Source organism: Quercus lobata, chromosome 9 (genome assembly GCF_001633185.2).
Source record: "Quercus lobata isolate SW786 chromosome 9, ValleyOak3.0 Primary Assembly, whole genome shotgun sequence".
In the NCBI taxonomy this organism is placed as follows: Eukaryota; Viridiplantae; Streptophyta; class Magnoliopsida; order Fagales; family Fagaceae; genus Quercus; species Quercus lobata.
Window position 1 is genome coordinate 40,507,671 of NC_044912.1, and position 26,843 is coordinate 40,534,513.

The 26,843-nt window shown below is 35.5% G+C and overlaps 2 protein-coding genes across 4 annotated transcripts; both read left to right on the plus strand.

The window, feature by feature from the left end:
- Positions 1-3,323: 3,323 nt before the first annotated feature.
- On the plus strand, positions 3,324-9,099 carry LOC115960173 (protein NPGR2). 3 transcript variants are annotated; one of them, XM_031078932.1, is made up of 6 exons: positions 3,324-3,565; positions 4,168-4,448; positions 4,949-5,198; positions 5,600-6,816; positions 7,530-7,680; positions 8,417-9,099. In XM_031078932.1, exons 2-6 carry the CDS (start codon positions 4,188-4,190, stop codon positions 8,734-8,736), a joined length of 2,199 nt encoding a protein of 732 aa, XP_030934792.1. In that variant the 5' UTR covers positions 3,324-3,565; positions 4,168-4,187; the 3' UTR covers positions 8,737-9,099. The 3 variants fall into 3 exon arrangements, with proteins under 3 accessions (XP_030934792.1, XP_030934794.1, XP_030934793.1); XM_031078933.1 differs by lacking the exon at positions 3,324-3,565 and adding an exon at positions 3,804-3,827; XM_031078934.1 differs by lacking the exon at positions 8,417-9,099 and having other exon boundaries at positions 7,483-7,676.
- A 13,515-nt stretch (positions 9,100-22,614) lies between these two features.
- Positions 22,615-26,836, plus strand: LOC115958876 (rho GDP-dissociation inhibitor 1-like). Its single transcript, XM_031077133.1, has 5 exons — positions 22,615-23,093; positions 24,087-24,150; positions 24,240-24,461; positions 25,571-25,695; positions 26,522-26,836. Exons 1-5 carry the CDS (start codon positions 22,809-22,811, stop codon positions 26,591-26,593), a joined length of 768 nt encoding a protein of 255 aa, XP_030932993.1. The 5' UTR covers positions 22,615-22,808; the 3' UTR covers positions 26,594-26,836.
- The last annotated feature ends 7 nt before the right edge of the window (positions 26,837-26,843 follow it).

Below are 26,843 nucleotides of genomic sequence, written 5' to 3' on the forward strand. Positions count from 1 at the left end.
AGAAACTATTACAAATTTTAAAAATGTATGGTTTAAAAAAATGTGTAAACTAATATCATATATAATTTGAATATCTTCTAAAAAAAAGTATATAATTTGAATCGAGTAATTCTAATTGTTTTTAATTGTATTCGTGTATATACATGAGTTTACACACTAGTATATATAAAGAGTACATACAAAACATCACTTGCAAATAGACAAGATACAAGTCACGACACATACATCTAGTTCTAGAGCTGCAATTTATTCCATAATTTTTTGTCATAACTTTAACATGACAAATTAGAAGTAGTTACCTATTACTTATACATAGACTCACTATTCTTTTTTCATCAAATATACTCTACTACATCACAATTGTGACAAAGAAATTATGTAATTATTTGTGGCACTAGATTTTTTCCTAGCCTAAATGTTGGGACTAAAAATTCCAACTTCAACAAATATGAAATACCATATTCGAAGTTCCTTAATTCTATGACCTAAACACTTTTTACTATAAGTATCAACAAAGAAATCTTGAATCTACCTCATTTTTCCATAAAATGTATTAACATTATGTGAAAAACAACAAAGATTGATAAAAAAACTTAATTCTACTTTTTGTCAGCTACTAGAAAGAAACTGAAGCACAATCTCTCTCCTCTTTTTTTTATTATTATTTTTTATTAAAGTTACATCTAGTGCAACTTTAAGTAATATTACATGACTCAATATTTTTTAATTAATTATAAATTTTGACAAATCTACCGTTAGATTACATTATTTTCGTATATTCTCTATGTTTGCAAAATTTCAAGGTGATTAAATATTAATAACCATGTTATCAATCAATTGTTTAAATTCAAGTTTTTGTAATTTAAAATAATGCATAAAAGATGAGTTTATAGATTGAGTAGTAAATAACATTCACTTGACATGAAAATTGGCATGAATTTTAAGAACATATAAAACATGTAATTCAACGGTAAGATTTTCAAAATATGAATTATATAATAGTGTAACATTGCTTAGAGTTATATCAAGTATAACTTGAACCCAACTCTGTGTATGTGTGTGAGTCTTAAACAAGTGTTCTTAAGGCAATTGTTAATAAACTATTTTTTAAAATTTTTGACATTGATCTTAATGGAAATATAAAAATTTGTTAAAACTTAAAACAATTAATTCCTTTTTTTTTTTTCTCATAAAAAGTTTCTAAAAATATATCATAAACAAATACTCATAGGACAACCGTTAATTTCTATATATATATACTTTTTTATTTTTATATTTTCATAAACAACCAAATAAATATTTAATACTAACATTCAGGTGGCCTAATTGGTAAGATACTGGGCCAACAAATTTCAAGTCTTAGATTTGAGCCTCAATAACTAGTCGTGTATTGGTGCTCTTCATATCCCATCTTCATCCCAAAGGTTGATTTAAAAAATAAGTGAGTTTCTCACAAAAAACTAGGAGTATAAGGTCTTGCCCGAGAGTGGGTAGAGTACTACTATGATCACGTCCAGGTATGGAAGCCATATTGACCATCTCTCCCCTTTTTTTTACCAAAAAAAAAAAAATCAATATTTAATATTCATATCCTAACATGTTAGGACCAAGAAAGGCTAACGGGACATCTAGGATCACACGGTCCTGTAACAGGTTAGGCAATAGCTCACCGTTGAAAGTGACAACTTTTAGTTTATATTTGGTCCCCATCAATTACCATTTTTATTTAAAAAAATTCTAACAACTCTCAAGTCACAATCTTTATTATAAAATATAAAATCAGTATATCATATCTTTATTTATATTTTAAAATTTAGCTATTTAATTAAAAAAAAAAAGAAGAAGATGTGTGACAAATTATGATTGGTAGAATATATGTGTGTGTGTGCACGCCTGCGACGCAAAACTCATTCTTAGAAACTTGAACCCTTATCTTGTCCCCTTACACCTTACAAGCATTTATACTTAACATGTGAGAGGGTATTCTTTATTAGGATTACTTTATTTTATTTTATAATAGGGAAAAATTTAGATACAGTTCCTTAGTTATTGTATCTTAGTTTTCTTAACTAAATTCAAACTCATGACTATAATGACCAATAAAGCACAAATCATGCTTTTTTTTTTTAAAAAAAAAAATTTAAATTCAAGACAATTATGTATTTAATTTTTTTTAAAGAAATCTACCCTACAACACTTAAAGAAATCATATCTAAATTTATCCTTTTCTAAAAAAAATTATTGTGTTCACTAATAACATCACATGCCTCCCTCTCTCTCTCTCAATAAAAAAATTTATAAAAAAACTCCCATAGTATTTCAAAATAAAATGCATTATGAAATTGGTAGATACTCTTTTTTTTTTTTTTTAAAAAAAAAAAAAAATTCAAGTAGATATACGTGGGTTCCTCAAATGTACTGATTTAGAGCCTTTGGCTTTTACACAGCATCTTTTGGAGTCCCACATTGAATGAATCTTCTCCTGCTTTCTGCCTTATAAACTCTGAAGCGAAGGAGTAGTGTATCACTAGTTATTTTATTGTGGGTTCCTCGGATGTACTGATTTAGAGCCTTTGGCTTTTACACAGCATCCTTTGGTCTTTGGAGTCCCACATCAAAAGTATGTATATGATTTTCTAAATCTTAGAATGAGAAAAAGAGAGAGAAAAAAGAAGAGAACTGCTACATATACAATATTTTCATAACAAATGAGCAAATTTTTATTAGTTTTGATTTGAATTTATAAGTAAAATCACTTTTTTATCCATCAATAATAACCTGTCACATAATATTTATTGTGAAAATATAATGAACATAATATTAAAAAAGAAAAAAAGAAAAAGAAAGATGACACTCTAATCTTTTATTTTTCCCCAAGCTTAGAGAATTATTATTATTTAAAAAAAAAAAAAAACTTTTTCCTCATTCAGTCATTTTGCTTTTTTCAAAGTGTGACATATGCACATGCAATATTCTTTTCTCCTTTATGTAATTTGTTCTCTTTTGAGCATTTCACAATTTCCTTTCCTATAAAAAAATAATAATAATAAAAATAAATTCTAAAAAAAATTAATAAGAAAAAAAAGAAAAAAAAATTCCATTGATGAATCCGACAGTGTAGTTAATAACCGTTTAACGACAGCACAGAGAGCATGACAATACATTCCACGTGGCAGAAAAAATAACCTCAGCCGCTGTGTGTGTGTGTGTGAGAGAGAGAAAATTACACAACTGGGTCCCACCAAAAGAATATTTTTCTTTCCCAAAAAACCCCACACTTCTTTACTGTAATTACTAATTCCTCTGTTTCACTTTCTTAACCCCCCAAACCAAAAAAAGAACAAATAAAAAAAAATCTTGTTCTTTACGATTCACAGTTCAAACTCTATTCCTCTGTTTCCAAAGTATTCAAAAGCTAAAAAATAAAGAAAGGTACTTAAAGCATTGGGATGCTCTGATTGATTCAAAGTAAAAGCCTTTGATTTGAACAGAAATTTGAGTAAATGGGTGTTAATTTTCATGGCTTGTGGAGCCTCTGCTTTTTTTCTTTTTGGAAAAACAAAAGGTGAGTGCTTTTGGAATTTTTTTTTTTTTAATCTGTTGGGTTCAATTTATTTATTTGCTTTGATGGGTCTAATTGTGTTATCAGTTTCGTGGTATTAAATTTGGTGAGTCATGTGGAAATTGTTATTATTAGTAGTTTGCGGCGTTTTTTTTAATTACTTTTTGGAGGTTATATTTGGGTTGGGCTTAATTTGGATAATTCTATTTGGTTTTTTCAAGTGGGGTTTGAGAAATATTGGTGGGTTTTTTTTCGTTTTTAGCAGGTAATTTGAGGTTTTTAATGGTAAATTTACGTGTTAGGCTCAAATTTTGCTATACTTGTGTATTGCTTTTATTTTTGATTGAATGTGAATTTTGATGCCTATCTGTTTTCTTGTGTTGGAATTTAGTTTCCAGTTCATTTGCACCATGTTTTGAATTGGGTTGTTGGAAATTTTGATTGTCATATTAGTCTTGTGCAAAGTGTGAACTTTTAGTGTATGAGAATTGGTCTGATTGATCATGATAATGCGACAGTTTAGTCAGCTTTGTGAATTGGTTGTATTTTGTAATTACATATAAAGGTTATTGAGTTACTGTTGTTGGTGGTGTTGGTGATTGCAGATATTGGAATTTGAGGCAATATGAGAAGTAAGCATAGGATTGGAAGGCGGCGGAAGGTTGAAATTAGGCGGAAATTCGGGAAGATAATGAAGTGTCTCTGCTCCGGCAAACAGTTCGGAGCAGTAGATGAAATGGTTCCTTCATCAGAATCCCTTACAACCAAGGATCGTTCAGATAGTGGTTGTTCTTCGAAAGCTAGTGAGGTTGGAAAGAAGCTGGATACTGGGAATATAGAAGAAGCAGAATCATCTCTGCGTGAGAGTGGTTGTTTGAACTATGAGGTTGGTAGCATTAAAGTCTGTTTGTCTCTCGAGTAATAATTTTTCTGTTTCTAATTTAGTTCTGGCTGGATATATAATCTTATATATAATGAGCCTTAGAAGCAGTGTTTGATTTTCAAAATCTATAACTAAAATCCTTGGGAATTCGTATTGAATATAAATTAATATTAGCAAACTCACTCTGAGGTACGTTGGTTTTCAATGATATTTAACTTGGATGTATTTAGTTAAGAGTCAGAATGATCCAGACCTATCTCTACAAGCATCCGTTTTTGTTTTAAGATGAAATTATGATATCACCTCAACAAGCCTATATTTTTTGGTAACAATTACATTAACAAAATCCTCAACAAAGCTTAATGGATCATACTTGATTGCTCTAATTAAAGGCCATTGCTGCTTTTAGATTGTAGATCATCATGTTTTCACATGTACATACCTCTGCACCTTTTTATGATCATTTGTACTGGTTTTTAAGAGCAAGTTGTCTGCATATGCAGGAAGCAAGAGCATTATTAGGAAGATATGAATATCAGAAAGGAAACATAGAAGCTGCTCTACATGTATTTGAAGGAATAGATATTGCTGCAGTGACTCCCAAGATAAAAATTACCCTTGCTAAAAGAGAACATCGTAAGAGACATTCTCAAAATTTTGCTCCCCCACCAATGTCTATACACGCTGTCAGCTTACTCTTGGAAGCAATCTTTCTCAAAGCAAAATCGTTGCAGGGTCTTGGGAGGTTTAAAGGTATTTATTTTTGATAAGTGGTTTAAAGGTATTTACTTTCTGCTGATGCATTGTTGCTGTTTGCTTTCTAAATTCATCAAAATTGTAAGTTATTATTTTCACATATTCTTAATCCACGGATTGCTTTTGTTTTTAGTTTTTCCTGTTTCTCTTAGAAAACTTAAATTAAATATCATTCCAGCCTGCCTTCACCAAAAGATTCCTGGTACTGTCCTTATATATTACAACTCATTTTGGAGTCTTGCTATTTAAGAAAATCTGGCCATGCAAACAGCAATAGGGATAGCCCCCATGATTTTTCATTGTAAATTTTTTTTAAATAAATAAAAATAATTCCTGAGCTGCTATAGCAATAAGAAAATAATTGCATAGCTAATTTTTATTTCCAATCATTCTTGCAGAAGCTGCTCAATCTTGCAACGTTATCTTGGACATAGTTGAATCTTCATTACCAGAAGGCTTGCCTGAAAACTTTGGTGGTGACTGTAAATTGCAGGAGACTCTAAACAAGGCTGTTGAGTTGCTTCCAGAATTATGGAAACTTGCTGATTCTCCACATGAAGCAATCTTGTCATACCGGCAGGCACTCCTCCTTAATTGGAATCTTGATGCAGTAACTACAGCTAAAATCCAAAAAGAGTTCGCCATCTTTCTTCTGTACTGCGGAAGTGAAGCAAGCCCCCCAAATCTCCGCTCCCAAATGGGCAGTTCATTTGTACCCAGAAACAATATAGAAGAGGCTATACTTCTGCTAATGATACTACTAAGGAAAGTTACTCTCAAGAGAATTGAGTGGGATCCATCAATCCTGGACCATCTTTCGTTTGCTCTATCTGTGGCAGGGGATTTGAGGGCTCTAGCTAATCAGCTGGAAGAATTGCTTCCTGGATTAATTGACTGGAAAGAAAGGTACAGTACTTTGGCTTTCTGTTATTATGGAGCAGGGGAGGACTTGGTTGCTTTGAATTTACTTAGAAAACTGTTGAGTAGAAATGTGGATCCAAAATGTGTTCCAGCTTTATTAATGGCCTCAAAGATTTGTGGGGAAAACCCTGATCTTGCAGAAGAAGGTACAAGTTTTGCTTGCAGAGCCCTTGAAAGTTTGGATGTTGGATGCAATCAATTGGAAAGTACTGCCAGATGTTTATTGGGTGTCTCACTTTCAGCACATTCTAAATTAGCTGTTTCGGATTCAGAGAAGGTCACAAGACAATCTGAGGCAGCTCAGTCCCTGGAAACTGCTGGGAGAATTACTAGAATGAGTGACCCCAATATTCTTTACCATCTTAGCTTAGAAAATGCTGAGCAGAGGAAGTTGGATACTGCAGTTCGTTATGCAAAGCGCTTGCTAAAACTGGAAGCTGGGTCTAATATCAAAGGGTGGTTATTGTTGGCCCGGATATTATCAGCTCAGAAACGGTTTATGGAGGCTGAAACTGTTATTAATGCTGCACTGGATCAGACTGGAAAATGGGATCAGGGAGAACTGTTGCAGACCAAAGCTAAACTTCAAATTGCTCAGGGTCGGTTAAAAGGTGCCATTGAAACATATACTCAGCTTCTTGCTGTTCTTCACATTCAGCGTAAAAGCTTTGGTTCTGGGAAGAAGCTTCTCAAGGTTTGTAAATGGTTTTTCCATTTATAACCTCCAAAATATTTTCACATAGTTCTCTTATGATCTTTTTCTTTGAATCTGTACATGTTAAATTGGATTCTTGCTTACAGAAGAATCATAATTAGTTCTAGAATTGGAAGAATTTGATACTTACTAAAACCAGATCTAGAGATGGTTTTTGAAATTTATATTAGTCATGAACTAGTCATTGATTATGCAACAAGTGAGAGGTTTACACTTGCTGGTATTCTGAAAGTGAGTGCTCCTCGATAGAGAGATGGAATGATTACTGATTGAGTGTCTGCAAGTGATTATCTTTCTGGGAGACAATTTTAACAAGGTGCTATTCTGTTGGGAAAGAATATTAGAAGTGGGTTCATGCTGTTTAACACTGACTTTAATGTTGTCAAGTTATATCATTGAAGAACTAGTGTCACAATGAGATAAATGCACTTTTTATAAATTTAACCCTGTATGTAACATAATAGCATTTTAAAGTCAGAATAATGGATAATCTTCTTGCTTTGAACCTGAGTCACTGAGATTATGGGGACAATTACAGTTCCATTTTCTGATATGCAAAACATTACCAAAAAGTGTTTCCTTTTTCTTTTTTTTCTTTTTTTGTGTCTCTTTATCTTTACCTTTCCTGGAAATCTTTTGTCACAGATAAAATGTTTTCCAGCTAGTTACCTGTTTTGCAATATTTATGACAGAGCAGCAGAACTGCTAAGAGTTTGGAACTGGAAGTATGGCATGATCTTGCTTCTGTCTACATAAGCCTGTTACAGTGGCATGATGCTGAAATTTGTCTTTCCAAATCTAAGGCCATCTGTTCTTACTCTGCTTCTAGATGTTATACCACAGGTATTTATGTCATTTCTCTGTTTTTATTTTTTATTTATTTTTATTTAGTGTCTTGATATATTTTGTTTTGGTCAGAAGAAATCCTTGATATTCTAGATGGCATTTTTTTGGGTAAAATCTTTATTAGTGGTCCAATTGAACCTTTTTTCTCATAGTTGTTAACACATAGCAACTTCAGCTTTGCAGAAAGTATTGAAAAAATGATATAGTTGGTTGTTTCTACTGGAAATCAAGAAAGAAGAAGGTTATGAAAAAAGGGTTAAGTTGGACCCAATTGTTACTGGTATATCTTGTTTTAGTTGTAGCTCTTAAATTTATTGTACTAAACTTGAACCTCTAGTCTCTAACTGACTGATGCTATTGTTTCTGGAAGTGTGAATTATTGGCCTACATGTATTTCACTTTCTGCTAGAATTGGTGTTGGTTTTAATTTTGAATATAAAGCTAGAAGTTAATTTTTTTTCTTTTTCTTTTTGCTGCTTGATTGCTGGAGTTTGGTTCAGTTGTACAACAACTTCACTGACTTGTAGGGCTTGCCAATTTATACCTTTTCATTCTGCCTCGTGTTTTAAAGTATATAGTTTCAATTGGAAAATAGCTGTAGGCTCCCCAGAATCTGAAACTGGGAAAGAAAAAGCTTATTTGAACATTCTTTTGTGTGGTTGAAACTAGAATGTTTATTGGTATTCAACTGGAACCTCTGATAGAAGGGATTAGAAATTCGTTGATTTTACAGGTGTACTATATGAAGCAAAGTGCCTCTATAAAGAAGCTCTAAGAGCTTTTGGAGCTGCTTTGGAAATAGATCCCACCCATGTCCCAAGCTTGATCTCCACAGCCGTGATTCTCAGAGAGCTCGGTAGTCAATCATATCCAGCTGTGCGAAGCTTCTTGATGAACGCATTACGGCTTGACAGAATGAATCATTCTGCATGGTATAATCTTGGCTTACTTTATAAAGCCATGAGTACTACATCGGCATCACAAGAAGCCGCTGAATGTTTTGCGGCTGCTGCATTTCTTGAAGAGTCTGCACCGGTTGAACCCTTCAGATGATAAGTTCCACGTAAAAAATTCATCTCTGTAAAGCATACAAAATTATATCCTCTCCAGTGTCCCATCAGTGTATCTTGATATGAATCTTCAGATATTGTAGTAGAAGTTAGTCCAGCTTCTGATCTGGTTGAGTTACAATTCTTAGACCCCACACGCTGGGTAGGATTAACAAGTGACCTACAAGGCTATATAACTCGAACCACTTGCATACAGCAATATATGAACCCCTTTTTTTGGTAATTGGAGCTTTTGAAGCCTCAACAACCCACAAGGGTGTGTACTTAATTTGACAACATATGTGATCCTTAAAATGGATAAATGTTTTGATTTGGAATCAAAATGTATCCTGGTTTGTTGACGACATGACCATAGTGTTTCAACTTTCAACCTTGGGGGTTTTGATTGGGTTGTATGATCTTCCTATAGAATGTTTTCATCTTCAAATTCTAGATGAAATGGGGAGAAGATTCATCTTGTAATGGTCTCCTTTTGGCAATCCATCACCTCTGAGAATCTGACATCTCTATGTTATGCTTATGGTCGCATTGGGCACTCCAAAGGGACAGGTTCTCTTTCTTCCGAGGCTCCATGTCCCCAACTATCATATTTCCCGCACTGCACCTATAGAAACTCCTTAAGATTAATGTGTTTTTGGGTCATGGATGATCATCACTAGACATAGGATGAAACCTAAAACATTTTATTTAGATAATTTAAGTTCTAAGATAATTACTGATGTGACCATTTTTTTTTCAGCATATTATAAATTAAGGTTTGAAGGCCCAATAACCATAGTCAGCTAGCCAGCCACAAACTACAAAGCCCATGTTACACATCCTTTTGCAAATAAGGGCATCATGCCCACAAAGCTAACATCCAATCTTTCTAACCCATGGCCCAAGCCCATGGACAATTTGAAGAATGTAGCAAGGAGAGAATTAGTTTGGGAGGTCAGGAAGTGATTTTGGTAAAAGCCATAATATGGTGCTATCCCCTAGGATAATGTGTTAGCTTGGAACACATTGAACTAAGAGTTTGACTCCATTTTGTTGTGTGCATGGCATTTTCTTTTAATTTTCTCTCAATTGTCACTGTTAATACAAGCTGTCGTCCATTACATTGAATGCTCTCACCTAATCTTTAACTTTTCAAAAAAGACTGCTTTTACTTTATAATTTTCCAACTAAGCTAAGTCTGTCACAATCCTCTATTCAATGTAAAGCTAAAGCCTCTTGAACCCTTTCAAATGTATGGTAGAAATTCATGATTTATTAAGCAAAAGAGATGCATCTCTATCATGCAAAAACCATAAAAAGGAGAATCAAAGAGGAAGAGGAGAAGGAGGAGGAATCATGAGGGGGCACTCAAAGAACATCAAGCTATCTCGCGTCATTCACATTTTTTACCTTCCTAAATCTCAATCACTTAGCATCAAAAAAAAAAAACCTCCTATGAAGCACGCACGCACTAGATCTCACTATCTCACTATGCAATATGTTACTTTTTTCGGAGCTTTAGCAAAAGCTTCCATGTACCAAGTTCATGGTTCGGCTAACTTGAATGTTTTACTGCAGCCTTCATTTATGTGGACTGGTGAGAATAAGTGCTCACAAACCCATATGCTACATAATGTCCCACAAAACGCCGCTAGACAACTCATATAATGCAACAAATATCTTCGTTATGTTTGAATTGACACTACTAAATGCCTTCCTGTACTGTAGCAGAATATCACAACAGCACATTATATATAGCATAATGCCACCGCAAAATGATTTGGCAGACTAAACTTTCCTTCATTGTTGAATTTTATTTATATTGCTTTTTTATTACAAAGGCAGCCCCAAAAAAATACATGATAAGTCTTAATTAAGCACTATTATTTTCACTCTCTTTATATTATGAATATTTTAAATCATTACTTATTTTATAATGGAAAATACCCTCATACATTATTCAAATACTTATAATGTTGTTTCGTTTGCTAAGGGGGAAACGCAACTATAGCATGCCAAGTAGTGTGACCCATTCTGGACTTGACTCCTAGAAGTAGAACAACCTCAGTCTAACTACCAATTTATTAAATCATGACATATGTACTGGCTGCAAAAAAATACCCTTAACAATGACTTAACGACGTCTTTCTTTGTATTTAAATAGCAATTAAATTAAATTTTTAAAAAATTCATTCTTCTTCTTTTTTAATTTTCTCTCAATTGTCACTGTTAATACAAGCTGTCGTCCATTACATTGAATGCTCTCACCTAATCTTTAACTTTTCAAAAAAGACTGCTTTTACTTTATAATTTTCCAACTAAGCTAAGTCTGTCACAATCCTCTATTCAATGTAAAGCTAAAGCCTCTTGAACCCTTTCAAATGTATGGTAGAAATTCATGATTTATTAAGCAAAAGAGATGCATCTCTATCATGCAAAAACCATAAAAAGGAGAATCAAAGAGGAAGAGGAGAAGGAGGAGGAATCATGAGGGGGCACTCAAAGAACATCAAGCTATCTCGCGTCATTCACATTTTTTACCTTCCTAAATCTCAATCACTTAGCATCAAAAAAAAAAAACCTCCTATGAAGCACGCACGCACTAGATCTCACTATCTCACTATGCAATATGTTACTTTTTTCGGAGCTTTAGCAAAAGCTTCCATGTACCAAGTTCATGGTTCGGCTAACTTGAATGTTTTACTGCAGCCTTCATTTATGTGGACTGGTGAGAATAAGTGCTCACAAACCCATATGCTACATAATGTCCCACAAAACGCCGCTAGACAACTCATATAATGCAACAAATATCTTCGTTATGTTTGAATTGACACTACTAAATGCCTTCCTGTACTGTAGCAGAATATCACAACAGCACATTATATATAGCATAATGCCACCGCAAAATGATTTGGCAGACTAAACTTTCCTTCATTGTTGAATTTTATTTATATTGCTTTTTTATTACAAAGGCAGCCCCAAAAAAATACATGATAAGTCTTAATTAAGCACTATTATTTTCACTCTCTTTATATTATGAATATTTTAAATCATTACTTATTTTATAATGGAAAATACCCTCATACATTATTCAAATACTTATAATGTTGTTTCGTTTGCTAAGGGGGAAACGCAACTATAGCATGCCAAGTAGTGTGACCCATTCTGGACTTGACTCCTAGAAGTAGAACAACCTCAGTCTAACTACCAATTTATTAAATCATGACATATGTACTGGCTGCAAAAAAATACCCTTAACAATGACTTAACGACGTCTTTCTTTGTATTTAAATAGCAATTAAATTAAATTTTTAAAAAATTCATTCTTCTTCTTCTTTTTTTTTTTTTTTTTTTAGAAACAAAATTATAATAAAGTTTTTGTTATATTTTGTTTATTATTAGTAACAAATTTACTAAGAGATCATTTTTTATATATTCACTCTAATTTTTTTTTCCTATTCCTCTCTCTCTCTCTCTCTCAAAAAAGTTTTTTTTATCCAAAATCATATGTTCAAGTAGATATTATAATTATAAATATGTACAAATAAAATAAATTAGGGTTTTAAATGAACCAACTGGGCCCAAGCATAAGCTTATTTATATTCATTTATTTAGCAAATGAGTCAAACTCAAACTTAAGTTTAGGCTTGACTATTAAACAAGATGAGGTCAAACATAATAACACGTTTTTGAGCAAATTAACTAATGAGTATGAGGTTCAATATAAGTATATCTAATATTATATGCTTATATGTATACATGTATACAAATATATCTATATGGACTTGAAATGTTTAAATTTGTAAATAAATTCATAAAATGTATCACATCTATTGAAAATCTAAATAGTCCAATTAATAGTAAATATTATGTATAGTTTTTAACATGATATTGGTGAATCTAATTTCTATAAGTTCATAACAAAAATCATTCTATCTAATTAACCTGGATGATATAATTTCAATTATAATGTAGTTACTAATTATTAGCATATAGTTGTGAGTCGGTAAAAAAAAATTAGTTGTAGTGTTTACTATATACATGAAAAGAATAAATTAATTAAGTAGCTCATGAATAAATTTGAGATTGTTCAACCACAAAAAGAACCAAAATTAAAGATGTAATATCGTTTAGTGATGAGTTCAAACTAAGCTCGTGTTTTTGAAATAAAATTAAATAAACAAAGGTAAAATTTGAGTACAATATGTCAGGTTTTTGAAACCCAACACTTGGGTAAATTGAATTTTAATTATTTTTAAAAAAGACAACATTGTTTGTATTTTATAGGACAATGTAACTAGGTATTTGAATTTAATTAAAGAAAGAACCTGATGTACCGCACCTAAGTCAAAGTTTTACTTAATGAAAATTTATCAGATAGTAATCACGCGGCGCTCACAGTCTAACGCTTGAATTGGATTTGGACTCACATCTTTTGGTATCTATTTTCTCCATAGCCGCCAGGCTCCAGCTGGGCCTTGTTTTTTTTAATTCAAATTAATGTTAGTGCCCTTAGCACCACATATATATGGTTTTCTAATACTAACACATCATCTTTTTATGAAAAAAAAAAACATCTCATATAACGGTTTTAAATGCATTAGCTGGATGGAAAGCTTTTTAGGTTCAACTCCTAGTTTTAAAATGAGAATCTTCTTCTATTAATTTCAACCAAAATAATTGATTGTGCACCGTGATTCTTCCGGAACAAAATTGCAAATTCAAAACTAAGCAACTTTTTTCTCCGCAAAGAGAGACAAAAAGATAACACACACTTCAACCCATTTTATGAAAAAAAAATTAAATACTTTTGAAGTATGGATAAATGGTGTAAGGACTCGATTCGTGACGAACCGTAGCGGTATTGGGCTCGTACGTAAAGAGGCCCATACAATATCATTTGTAGAGCGTGGGTTTGAAAGACTAGGCCTTGGTCACCAGGCGGTGGGTTTTTCATGGTGTTCATGCATGGTTCAGTTTTCTTCACCCCTGGAGTCTTTCTCCTGGAGGGGGGCTGGGAGGCTCTGATTTTTGGCTATTTTTCCCAACCTCTCTTATAGATTGCTCACTTTTCCTTTTATACTAGCCTGTGCCCACTGTCCTTCGTCCATGCGTAGGGTTAAACCTTCCAAGATTGATACTTGTCCCATCAGTCCATACTCAAAGTCGTTGGGGGTGGTTGTAAAAGCCAAAGAATGCGGCTCTGTCAGGTGCAGAGCATTGAATGGCAGTAAGGGCAGCTTTCCCCAGATATTTTAGATTTTCTCTCAAACTTAGTCCTATACCGTTTTTGCCTTTCTCTTCGGTGGGACTTTAGGTTCTGCCGAGGACCGAACTGTCCTTGGATGTATCCCAAGAATTTCTTGTGCTTTATTTTACCGGGCTTGGGCCATAGCCTTCCTCGGCTTGGACCTCTGGATTCCCCACGGGCAGATGGGCCTGGCCCATAAATCACTTGGGCCCCACAAATGGTATTTTATCTTCTCACATTTAGGATGAACCCTACCATATATGTGAGAGGAGGGAGTATCATTCTCCGTCTTCTGAAAATATTTAAAAATTACTTCATTAAAGCTAATCAAGCCATGATAAAAATACCTTTTTTATTTATTTTTTTTATCCTTAATTCATTTGAAGGTTTGAAGAAGAAGAAAAGTAGATGAAGATGTTATCAACGTAATCTTCAATCCAAGCACAACTTAAAATAAACACTTCACCTTCCAAAATAAATCACTACCATGAAGGAAGCGGTGTTAGACTATTACTAAATATTATTCTAAATTTCTAATGTCATTTAGTTTTTTTTTTTTTTTTTTCCTTAACACTCTAAAATGTTTAGAGTAATTATCAAAAGATGAAAGGAAAGGAAAAGGGTATTCCTTTCTATGGAATCAGTACCAGAAGCAAGTATTCAAATATAAAGTTTGGTGCACAATATATATATATATATATATATTTTTTTTTTTTTTATTTGAGAAAAATAGGAACACATATAAGCTTAAGAATAATGAAATCATTTAAAAACAAATCATAGAAATCCATAGGGTTCCAATGTAATTGTGGGGCCAGGGAACTTATGATCCGGCCCACGCTCTACTAGGGCCCAGGGCCCGTGCCGAGGAGGGTATTTGCTGAGGACGAATGGGGAAAGACCGAAATGCCGGGGGCACAGCCGAGGATGACCCTGTCCTCGGCACTCCAAGACTTCAAAGGGAAGAGCAACATCTCGTTGAAGGCTGCCCCCAAAAAGCCCCCTGAAGGAGATGCGAGTAGAATGGGACCCACGTGGTGGTACGGTGCGAAACTGGTTCAGGGTAAATACATCCCCTCCGCATTAAATGCACCCGCCAACATCCTAACCATGTTAATGAGAAAAGACGCCTGGACAGGGTGACTTCGATCATCGCAATTAACAAAAAGTAAGGAGGGACAGCTGATGGGACGGGTATTGAAGTAGGCACCTGCCTGATCAACAAGTGGAGGGCTAAGATCAACCAAGAATGGCTATATAATGTGAAGGTTAATGCACCAAGAAAGGGGCTGGGAAAAAAGGTCAAGAACCAGAGCCTCTCAGACTGCCTCAAGGAGAAAGATTCCTCGAGCGAACGCTGCCTAATTTTGTACGAACAAGATGACTAACCCTCGCCTGATGACCATGGCCTAGCTTTTCAAACCCACGCTCTATAAGTGATATTGTTTGGCCATTTTTACGTGCGAACCCAACATTATTATGGGTCGTTACAAATTGTGTCCTTACAGTAATAATAATATTTAAAAAAAAAAATAAAAGGATAAAATCATTCAAATAATAACTATCTTTAGGGCTGTAAATGAATCAAGTTGTTCATAAATAGTTAGAGTTTGACTTGATAAAAAAACCTCCTTCATATTTTTTGTTTATAAACAAGTCAAACTTGAGCTTTACTTTTAGACTTGTATAATAATTGAGCCAAGCATAAACAAAAAAAATTGTTTATGAATAGGCTTTGTGAACATTAGGGCTCTATACAAAACAAGCTAGACCTAAACTCGCTTGTGAGCTCGACAATTAAACCCATATGTTATTGAAACTTTAAGTAATTAGGGGTTAAGATTACTTGTCCAAACCAAATAAGTTTGATAATGTACTTGTGTTGGATATCAAGTTTAAAAGATTGATTGAGAGCTTGTGTTCGAGCTTGATATTAAGTTCTAGGTTGGCTTGACTAATAAATCAAGTAGAGCCAAACCAAACTCAAGCTTTTAAATTTTTGATGAGTTCAAGATCAAACATCATTTATAGACTTGGTTCAAGCTTAAGCTAAACTTGAACATTTTACATTCATTGTTGAGCCAAACTTAAACACTCATTACTCGATAAAATTTGTCTCATTTACTACCTTAACTATCTTAATATTATGTGTTAGAGAATATATATAAATATATATATATATATATATATATATATGTGGGGCCCAAGTGATTTATGGGCCAGGCCCATCTGCCCGTGGGGAATCCAGAGGTCCAAGCCGAGGAAGGCTATGGCCCAAGCCCGGTAAAATAAAGCATAAGAAATCCTTGGGATACATCCAAGGACAGTTCGGTTCTCGGCAGAACCTAAAATCCCACCGAAGAGAAGGGCAAAAACGGTATAGGACTAAGTTTGAGAGAAAATCTAAAATATCCGGGGAAAAATGTCCAAAAACCAGAGCCTCCCAGCCCCCCTCCAGGAGAAAGACTCCAGGGGTGAAGAAAACTGAACCATGCATGAACACCATGAAAAACCCACCGCCTGGTGACCAAGGCCCAGTCTTTCAAACCCACGCTCTACAAATGATATTGTATGGGCCTCTTTACATACGAGCCCAACACCGCTACGGTTCATCACGAATCGAGTCCTTACAATTGGCGCCGTCTGTGGGAAAGGCTTGTGTGTTGGTATAGACGGTAGGTTGAGAGAGTTCCTTTGCCATTTTTAACAACTGGTTATAGAGTTTTAGTGTAAAGCTCCGCTAAGGTCTATGATTCTTGACAAGGGGCTACGTTTATTAGCGTCAATCGCTTAGATAATTCTAGGGGCTTGGCTGAGGAGCTACCTCCCCTAAAGCCAAGGTCCCACGCAAAGAGAAAACTCTATGATTCTTAACTAGGGGCTACGTTTATTAGCGTCAATCGCTTAGATAATTCAAGGGGAAAAAACGGTATAGGACTAAGTTTGAGAGAAAATCTAAAATATCCGGGGAAAAATGTACAAAAACCAGAGCCTCCCAGCCCCCCTCCAGGAGAAAGACTCCAGGGGTGAAGAAAACTGAACCATGCATGAACACCATGAAAAACCCACCGCCTGGTGACCAAGGCTCAGTCTTTCAAACCCACGCTCTACAAATGATATTGTATGGGCCTCTTTACGTACGAGCCCAACACCGCTACGGTTCATCACGAATCGAGTCCTTACAATTGGCGCCATCTGTGGGAAAGGCTTGTGTGTTGGTATCGACGGTAGGTTGAGAGAGTTCCTTTGCCATTTTTAACAACTGGTTATAGAGTTTTAGTGTAAAGCTCCGCTAAGGTCTATGATTCTTGACTGGGGGCTACGTTTATTAGCGTCAATCGCTTAGATAATTCTAGGGGCTTGGCTGAGGAGCTACCTCCCCTAAAGCCAGGGTCCCACGCAAAGAGAAAACTCTATGATTCTTAACTAGGGGCTACGTTTATTAGCGTCAATCGCTTAGATAATTCAAGGGGCTTGGCTGAGGAGCTACCTCCCCTAAAGCCAGGGTCCCACGCAAAGAGAAAACTAAGTTTTGGACAGAACCAAGGCATTGCATAGTCCTCGGACTCAAGCCTATGGGGAAACCAACTACTTGGATGTGGAAAACTAGGTTTTGGACAGAACCAAGGCATTGCATAGTCCTCGGACTCAAGCCTATGGGGAAACCAACTACTTGGATGTGGAAAACTAGGTTTTGGACAGAACCAAGACATTGCATAGTCCTCGGACTCAAGCCTATGGGAAAACCAACTACTTGGATGTGGAAAACTAGGTTTTGGACAGAACCAAGGCATTGCATAGTCCTCGGACTCAAGCCTATGGGGAAACCAACTACTTGGATGCGGAAAACTAGGTTTTGGACAGAACTAAGGCATTGCATAGTCCTCGGACTCAAGCCTATGGGGAAACCAACTACTTGGATGTGGAAAACTAGGTTTTGGACAGAACCAAGGCATTGCATAGTCCTCGGACTCAAGCCTATGGGGAAACCAACTACTTGGATGTGGAAAACTAGGTTTTGGACAGAACCAAGGCATTGCATAGTCCTCGGACTCAAGCCTATGGGGAAACCAACTACTTGGATGTGGAAAACTAGGTTTTGGACAGAACCAAGGCATTGCATAGTCCTCGGACTCAAGCCTATGGGGAAACCAACTTGGATGTGGAAAACTAGGTTTTGGACAGAACCAAGGCATTGCATAGTCCTCGGACTCAAGCCTATGGGGAAACCAACTACTTGGATGTGGAAAACTAGGTTTTGGACAGAACCAAGGCATTGCATAGTCCTCGGACTCAAGCCTATGGGGAAACCAACTACTTGGATGAGGAAAACTAGGTTTTGGACAGAACCAAGGCATTGCATAGTCCTCGGACTCAAGCCTATGGGGAAACCAACTACTTGGATGTGGAAAACTAGGTTTTGGACAGAACCAAGGCATTGCATGGTCCTCGGACTCAAGCCTATGGGGAAACCAACTACTTGGATGAGGAAAACTAGGTTTTGGACAGAACCAAGGCATTGCATAGTCCTCGGACTCAAGCCTATGGGGAAACCAACTACTTGGATGAGGAAAACTAGGTTTTGGACAGAACCAAGGCATTGCATGGTCCTCGGACTCAAGCCTATGGGGAAACCAACTACTTGGATGAGGAAAACTAGGTTTTGGACAGAACCAAGGCATTGCATGGTCCTCGGACTCAAGCCTATGGGGAAACCAACTACTTGGATGAGGAAAACTAGGTTTTGGACAGAACCAAGGCATTGCATAGTCCTCGGACTCAAGCCTATGGGGAAACCAACTACTTGGATGAGGAAAACTAGGTTTTGGACAGAACCAAGGCATTGCATGGTCCTCGGACTCAAGCCTATGGGGAAACCAACTACTTGGATGTGGAAAACTAGGTTTTGGACAGAACTAAGGCATTGCATAGTCCTCGGACTCAAGCCTATGGGGAAACCAACTACTTGGATGAGGAAAACTAGGTTTTGGACAGAATTAAGGCATTGCATGGTCCTCGGACTCAAGCCTATGGGGAAACCAACTACTTGGATGTGGAAAACTAGGGTTTGGACAGAACCAAGGCATTGCATGGTCCTCGGACTCAAGCCTATGGGGAAACCAACTACTCGGATGAGAAAAAGTTTGGGTTTCGTAAGATTGGCTACTTGATAAAAATGCTAAGCTACTTAATCCTCGGCTTAAATACCGTAAAAGGTTAAGGCCAACAAAAGCGTAAGGAAGGTGGTGGAACGCCCCAGTATTCAGTAGCCTAAGGGGGCTATTCATTTGGCGGGTGATATGTCTTCAAATGGTTATTTCTTACCCGGCATCAAGCCTTCGGTTCTCACCTCGGCTAGTTTGGGGTAAGTATTATTTTTCACGGGTCGGCCTTGTTGTGCCAAGTAATTCTATTAAAGTTATGGTGATATCTTTTTCTTAGCAAATACTTCGGCCATGGTTGTTATTGATTCAAATGCTATATTATTGTGCCGAACAGCACTTGCAAATTCGTAAAGACGCATTTTTCTTTGATAAGGGGGTAGGATCCCATGTATTGTGCTCTAAGATCGGCGGTATTGTGCCCGGCCGACTCATTAAGCTCATTATAATGCTTTCTCTTTTCCTGTCTCATAAAAGTTTCAGCTTTGAATGTTATTTGTTTAAGTCAGAATTATTAAGTCGGATTATTTTTATAAGTACAGAACAAGGTAGTATTTAACTGAATTATGTGTCTACGTATTGTGTCATCATTTCGGAAATAAAGAGATAGAACATGTGAAGTAAAGTAACAACCATTTTTATTAATATGAAGATGTATTACAACGTACAAAAAGGGGCTTAAACAAGCCTATACAAAAGATAAACTGTTGAAAAAAAAAAAAAAAAAAAAAAAAAAAAAAAAAAAAACCAAAACAAAACCTTAACAATACAGATAAGTAAACAACCAGATGTCTTGTTAAATTCGTCTCCGAAGTCCTTCCAAACTTTGCCTCAGTAGCACCCATATTGAGAAAGGGACCTTCTGTAGAAGAAGATGGAGGAGATGAATGAAGAAGATGGAGGACATGAGTAAGGAAGGAGGAGAAGAAGAGAGAAGAGATGAAAAGAAAGAAAAAGGAGCAAAAGAGGGAGAAGGGAAAGCACCAGGATGGATCTGGTGCTGAGAAGACTAAGAAAGGGAGACAGAAGGAGGCGCCAGTGAACGAAGAGAGGAAGAAGCAGGGGCACTTAGTCCCTGCCTTGGTCCTGACTCCTAACCCACTGGAGCCATATTAGGTATGCTCATAAGAGAGCGGGGGGCAGTGATAATGGGTGTTCTCGACTCAGTCACGCCGAAAGTTTGACGTGATGAGCCCCTGCTTCGGATTTTGGCTAAAAGGAAGGTAAGACAAATCTTAAGTCTCCGCCATCCTTACCCTGACTGAGTCATTTCGAGTTTTATTAGAACATGATACTTTGAGGAGGGGTATGTTTCCTTCATCACTCGTTATGGTGAACGTATTATGACTTAGTGTATAATTACAGGGTTAAGTAAACGCTAAGGGAGGCTAAGAGTTTCAGATCTCAGAAAAATAAAAGGGTCTCTGTACGAAAGCGATAGCCTCCTATTTGTCTTCTTATAGGAAGGGCGAAACGGAAGGCATTAAATTCGTTCAGGTTTCCAAAAGAGAAATCTGAAAACAAAGATGGGTCCGTTCCACTGCCCCACCTCATCAGATGAACCGTCGAATGTAAACGAGTCTCGTAAAGGGAAGTCATTAAAAGCGCGTTTTGAATAATCAAACGGCGAGAAAGCGTCAGGAGTAAAATCAGCGTCAGGAGTAAAATCAAAAAACGCTTCGTGGATTAGTACATTTCTTGAACAGATGTAAAACCGCCAGCATTAATGAAAGGTCGAATTAAAGGAGCCATAATAAAGGCTCGACATTACCAAAACCCCCCTTTCCAACCGGGAGGTTGGACAGCCGGGTTTTGAGGGGCTATTGTGGGGCCCAAGTGATTTATGGGGCAGGCCCATCTGCCCGTGGGGAATCCAGAGGTCCAAGCCGAGGAAGACTATGGCCCAAGTCCGGTAAAATAAAGCATAAGAAATCCTTGGGATACATCCAAGGACAGTTCGGTCCTCGGCAGAACCTAAAGTCCCACCGAAGAGAAGGGCAAAAACGGTATAGGACTAAGTTTGAGAGAAAATCTAAAATATCCGGGGAAAAATGGCCAAAAACCAGAGCCTCCCAGCCCCCCTCCAGGAGAAAGATTCTAGGGGTGAAGAAAACTGAACCATGCATGAACACCATGAAAAACCCACCGCCTGGTGACCAAGGCCTAGTCTTTCAAACCCACGCTCTACAAATGATATTGTATGGGCCTCTTTATGTACGAGCCCAACACCGCTACGGTTCGTCACGAATCGAGTCCTTACAATATATATATATCGATTATGATCTTAGAATTTAAAAACTTTCTAACGTTATAATTTTTTTCTTTTTAGTTTTTTTTTATTCTAATTTTTTTTTTTTTATGAATTTTAATTTTTAGTTAATTAAGAAGAATGAGAGAAAGGGATGAATAAAACTAAGAATGGTATATTTAGATGGAAGTCTTATAGGTGAAAGTCCTTCCTCCTTATTAATGTTATATTTGTCCAATATTATATATTCATTTAATAGTAAATGAAAATTGTTGACATTACATTTAGGAAATCAATAAGTTTAGAGATACAACTTAATTCATAATTTTTTTATAATTAAGGTGGCAAGTTTTGAATTATAAATATTAAATACCAATAATAATCTATCAACTTAACGATTATGATTATGAAAATGTTTGTTTCTTTTAAAAAATAATTATGAAATATATTATGAAAATTCTTGTATTAGTAGTGATGGTCTTGCTGGATACACATCAAACTACTTGTGGGTTTTAGATAACTAGAAACATAAAAAATAAAAAATAAAAAATAAAATGTGAATTTAGTTTTTAATAAATTGAGAATTTGTAGTTTATTTTTTTTTTTGAGAAGAGAAAATTTGTAGTTTTTAATTCCTAATTTTATGACATCAGTATGTGATATATTATGTTAATGATATTACAAAAACATGTGTAATAAGCACGCTTGCCACATTAATAATTGTCGATTACATAATGATGGAAAAGTGAACTGAAAATGCACATTAACAAGTTCTTAAAACTTTTTTTTTTTGGGGGTTGAGTTTTTAAAACTTGGATTAGAAAATAATCAAATACTAATAATTAACTCTCGACCAGCATAATTCAAATGCCAAATTATATATATATTTTATTTTATTTGATAAAAAGTGGAATAATTCACTTGACCACGCTATCCACTATCCAGTGTCTGGTTCCCAAAATCCTAAAAAACTCCACCAACCCGACAACAGTGCTACAGACACAAAAGCCAAACACAAACAAACAAATGAACTTGTAAGAAAGACAGTAAGGGCCCGTTTGGTATATGTGTTTAAAAATTGAAAATTGTTGTTTGAAAATATTTGTGGAAATACGTGTGGGTGAAAAAGTGCGTTAAAATGTGTGAAATGTTGTTTAAAAACTGAAAATGGTTGTTTAAAAACACAAACCAAACACCCCTAAAAGATTGTGTTTTTGACCTTTTGTTTTTGTGTGGGAGTGACTGAGAGTAAGTATATTTATTATGTACTTTTTTCTTTCGCCAATTTGAATCCTAATTCCTGTTCTTTTTTTTCTTGGGGTTTCGTTGAAACTTTGAAAGAAACAACTTTAAAGTTTTAAAGGGTTTTGTACCTTTTTGTGGGTTGGTCACTGTAGAGAGAGATAGAGAGAGAGATGGAGGGTGGGAAGAGAGGAGAAGAAGCAGGACCATCATCTACAGCAGGGTCTTCATCATCATCATCTTTAGCTTGTGGTGGTGGTGGTGGTGGTGATCAAAGACAAGAAAAGCAAAAGGAAATGAATGAGAAACTAAGTGAAGTTTGTGGGGTGGTGGAAGGAGATGAAGTAGAAGAAGAAGAAGATCGTGATGATGACGATGATGCTAAGGAAGATGAGGTTGATGCTGGTTTTGTTCCAGGGCCTTTGGTTTCTCTCAAGGAACAGATTGAGTTAGACAAGGTTGGTCTTTTTTCTTCTTCTTTCTCTGTTCGACTGTAATAATATTTTGGGTTTGTGTCCTTTTTTTTTTCTTTCTTTTTTATATATGTGAAAATATAATATCTTTGAATTGCTTAATGGGGTCTTTGTTGTAATGTATTTTTATTTTTTATCGAACCCATTTTCGTTCTGGTAATTGCTTTAAAAGTTGTGGGGGAAAGTGAAGGGACTAAAATTTTGAAGCTTGAGTTTTTGGTACTCTTGAGTAAGATTGTTCCTTTGCTTTTGGAGTGACGTAACATAGTATGTATAGAATTGTCCTTATTTTACCTCATTTCTCAGATATTAAAGTGAACATTTATCTTTGAAGTGCTCAGTGGATAGATTTCCTTTTTTTTCCCTGCTCTGAATTGGGGTTTTGATTCTTGGGCTGTTATGTCTTAGCATCAATAATTTTCACAAGATAACTATTGCTTTTGCCAATTTTATGGCCATTGCTAAGCGTTTGAACTATTGAATTTTAATTTTGTCAATTAAAATTGCAAGATATTATGTGTCTGTGGCCAAGAACATTGTAGCTCAGTGGCATTACCTGGTCTGATTTCTATGGAGAATCAGGGCTCAAATTCCTCCTTCCCCACTTTTTGTAATAATTGAATTATCAAAAAAAGATATTTTGTGTCTGGGAAACTGAAATAATTAAAAAAAAAATGTGTGCAGTTCTATTTTTGTTGGAATTTCTTTGAATTATATAGTTGCATCTAATCATTTTCACAATTTTTTGAAAAATGCCTCATAATTTACATTCGGTGTTGATGGATTTAGTCTTTGCAGTTTGTCTCTTCTGGAAGACGTTTTCTACATTAAGACCTACGACATACAATGTGAAATTATTTCATATGCTGCTTGGCATCCAAACACAACTCTACAAATCAATCAGTTCATCTGGCATTAGTTAATCAATGTATTTGGGCCCTACCAATTTTCAATTTAAATATCAAATGTTCTTTGCAGGATGATGACAGCTTAAGGAGGTGGAAAGAGAAGCTGCTTGGTTGCTTGGAAAGTGATTTAAATGGTATGTTAGTCATTATCTAATGATCCAGTGCATCATTTATTCCACACGATAATTGGTTCTTTTCTTGATTTCATTTCCTATATTGTTAGGCCAAATGGAACCTGAAGTCAAATTTCACTCCATTGGGATTATCTCGGATGAATTTGGGGAGATTACTACTCCCTTGCCTGTTGATGAAAATCAGAGAGGCCATGCCCTGTTCACCCTCAGGGAGGGATCACACTATCGGCTTAAGCTGACGTTCAGTGTTCAGCATAACATAGTTTCAGGCCTGAGATACTCCAATACAGTGTGGAAAGGGGGACTTCAAGGTGCATAATTTTCTTATATCTGTCTGTTTTAATGGATAACCTGCAGTTCATATTAATGAGAATCAATATTAAATCACCAGACCCTCGTGTGGCATTTCTCAATTCTCTCTATGGAGAACTTGCAGATTCTGCAAGCCAAAAAAAAAAAAACCTCTATATAATAAGACATAGTTAAACTTCTGAATTTATGAGTCAAGAAGTCAATTTGGCTGAGGTAGTTTGGTAGACTGGTAGAAACTCTGGTGTTTGTTTTAGTTCTACAATTTGACATTGGCCCTTATACTCAATTTGTATTATTCTTTTTTTCCCCTCTTCTCGTTATTGCTTTGCACATTGCAACTGTGATGCATATGATACCCATTTTAAACAGAATCGCAAAGTTAAGTCATAACCAATAACAATTGCAGAAAGATCTGATTTTGGAGTGAATTTTTGAAACTGAACCATAGTGGTGAAGGTTCAGGTTTCAGTTTGAGACCCACTGACTCGTGTCACCTCAGGATATGTATCAAGTGAGAATACACTTTTGGTTATCAATGAAAAAGTTTCTTGCACGTTGCAGCAAGGAAGCATTAAAAAGGAGGTTGTCTGTGAATATTGAATAGCAAATGCTGTGTGATCATAAATATATCCGAACTTATATTGATTTCTTGGATATTGTGCCACTTCTCAACCCTTGAAAGGTTGAACACAAACACCTAGTGCTTGATTGCTTGTTTGCCTCTGGGTAAAAACATGTATGTTGAAGAAATCACATAAGCTGAAATATCATCTGTTTGTAATAACAATGCAAAATCTAGGAAGGCAGATGTATGAAATGCAAAGTTACATTGACTTGAGGTACTGACCATCTATCTTTGTTGATTGCCATTATCTGCAATATTTTATTTTCCTTTGTCATCCTAATGGGTGCATTGTCACAAAGAAATTAATATTTGTGAATTGTTGTCCTCTTCAACTTGAAATTATTGAATAACTCAACCTCCTAACTATTCCTCTTACTGTTTATAATTTATAGAAATAAATTCTCTTACTGTATATTATTTAATGTAATTATCATTTTTTAGTTACTTTAGTCATCTTTTTCCCCCTCTACTTTTGGGCATCAGTTGATCAAAGCAAAGGAATGTTGGGCACTTTTGCTCCTCAAAGGGAATCATATGTGTACACCCTGGACGAAGAAACCACTCCATCTGGTGCGCTTGCAAGGGGTACCTACATGGCGAGGCTCAAGGTATGTGGATGTAAAGTACTTTTGTATGCTTAATTTGATATTAAATAGCACATGCATGCTTTACTCTGTATAAAATGTTCTGCTATAAAATCTAATGTCCCTTTTTCTTTTTCCTTTCTTTAAATAATAATCTCAGATTCTCAATCATCTATTCACATTTTTGTTAAGAAGAGAGCATAATGTGCCTACTCTGAATAGCCCATGCTTTTGAGTGGAAAGACTCAGGATCTCTTAACTCATAAGTTTCTGATAGCTGTGATTGCATAGTAATCTGTGATCATTACTTGGCATTCACAAGATTGTGTTTTCTTTACAATTTTTTTTTCAGGGCAGGTGGAGGTTAGTTTCAAACATTTTTCATAATTTGTTTACTCATGGAGTTCTGCTGAAGGACACTTCTGATTATAAACATCAATTATAACACTTATGTAGGACTAACTAACGGGCCCATACATAATGTTAGTAACCAACCAACATGTTCTCCATTATGTACGCAATGACATACTTCATGATCGAATCACTTGCACAATCAAGTTCACCATTTTTGGATTTAGTAGCATCATTAGACTATTGAGCAATAAGAAACTAAATTTGGGTGGCAACTCCTATAAATGATAAATGAAAATAGTTCCATGGTAATTTCCTAGTAGTGTCTTATGAATATTGAAATATGTGGCAATAATAAAGATGTCTAATTTTGTAAAGGTATATGTGTTCACCAATATATCTGTTATCATTTGAATGGTTTATTGTGCACTTCTATACTTTTACACAAATTATGTTGACTTTCCTTTTCTTCCTTCTGATGGTTTTGCAATTTATGCAGTTTGAAGATGATGACAACAGATGTTATTTGGAACTCAAGTACTCCTTCGAAATAAAAAAAGCAGCTAGATGAGTTTTGCCAGAACAGATCTTCTTGTCCTTTGTTTTGTATCTTTTTCCATATTCTTTCTTATTTCCCCTATTACAAACTGCATACATGTTTGTGATAATCAATCAGACATTGCTTTGCAGGTGTGTTACATATTAGAGTTGTTTCAATCACTATTTCGTTAGATTGAGTTGCTTTCATACTCTGGCATTCACAAAGGAGTGACTAAATATCTTAGCATTTCTCAAATAAAAAGCCTGGAGTTAATGAAATA

Bases quoted from the DNA above. Each gene is read 5' to 3' on its own strand.
- LOC115960173 (XM_031078932.1), top strand. From the start codon at position 4,188: ATGAGAAGTAAGCATAGGATTGGAAGGCGGCGGAAGGTTGAAATTAGG. The intron at 5,199-5,599 runs GTATTTATTTTT...TCATTCTTGCAG, and splicing joins GGGTCTTGGGAGGTTTAAAG to AAGCTGCTCAATCTTGCAAC. The intron at 7,681-8,416 runs GTATTTATGTCA...TTGATTTTACAG, and splicing joins TTCTAGATGTTATACCACAG to GTGTACTATATGAAGCAAAG.
- LOC115958876 (XM_031077133.1), top strand. From the start codon at position 22,809: ATGGAGGGTGGGAAGAGAGGAGAAGAAGCAGGACCATCATCTACAGCA. The intron at 24,151-24,239 runs GTATGTTAGTCA...CTATATTGTTAG, and splicing joins CTTGGAAAGTGATTTAAATG to GCCAAATGGAACCTGAAGTC. The intron at 24,462-25,570 runs GTGCATAATTTT...TTTGGGCATCAG, and splicing joins GTGGAAAGGGGGACTTCAAG to TTGATCAAAGCAAAGGAATG.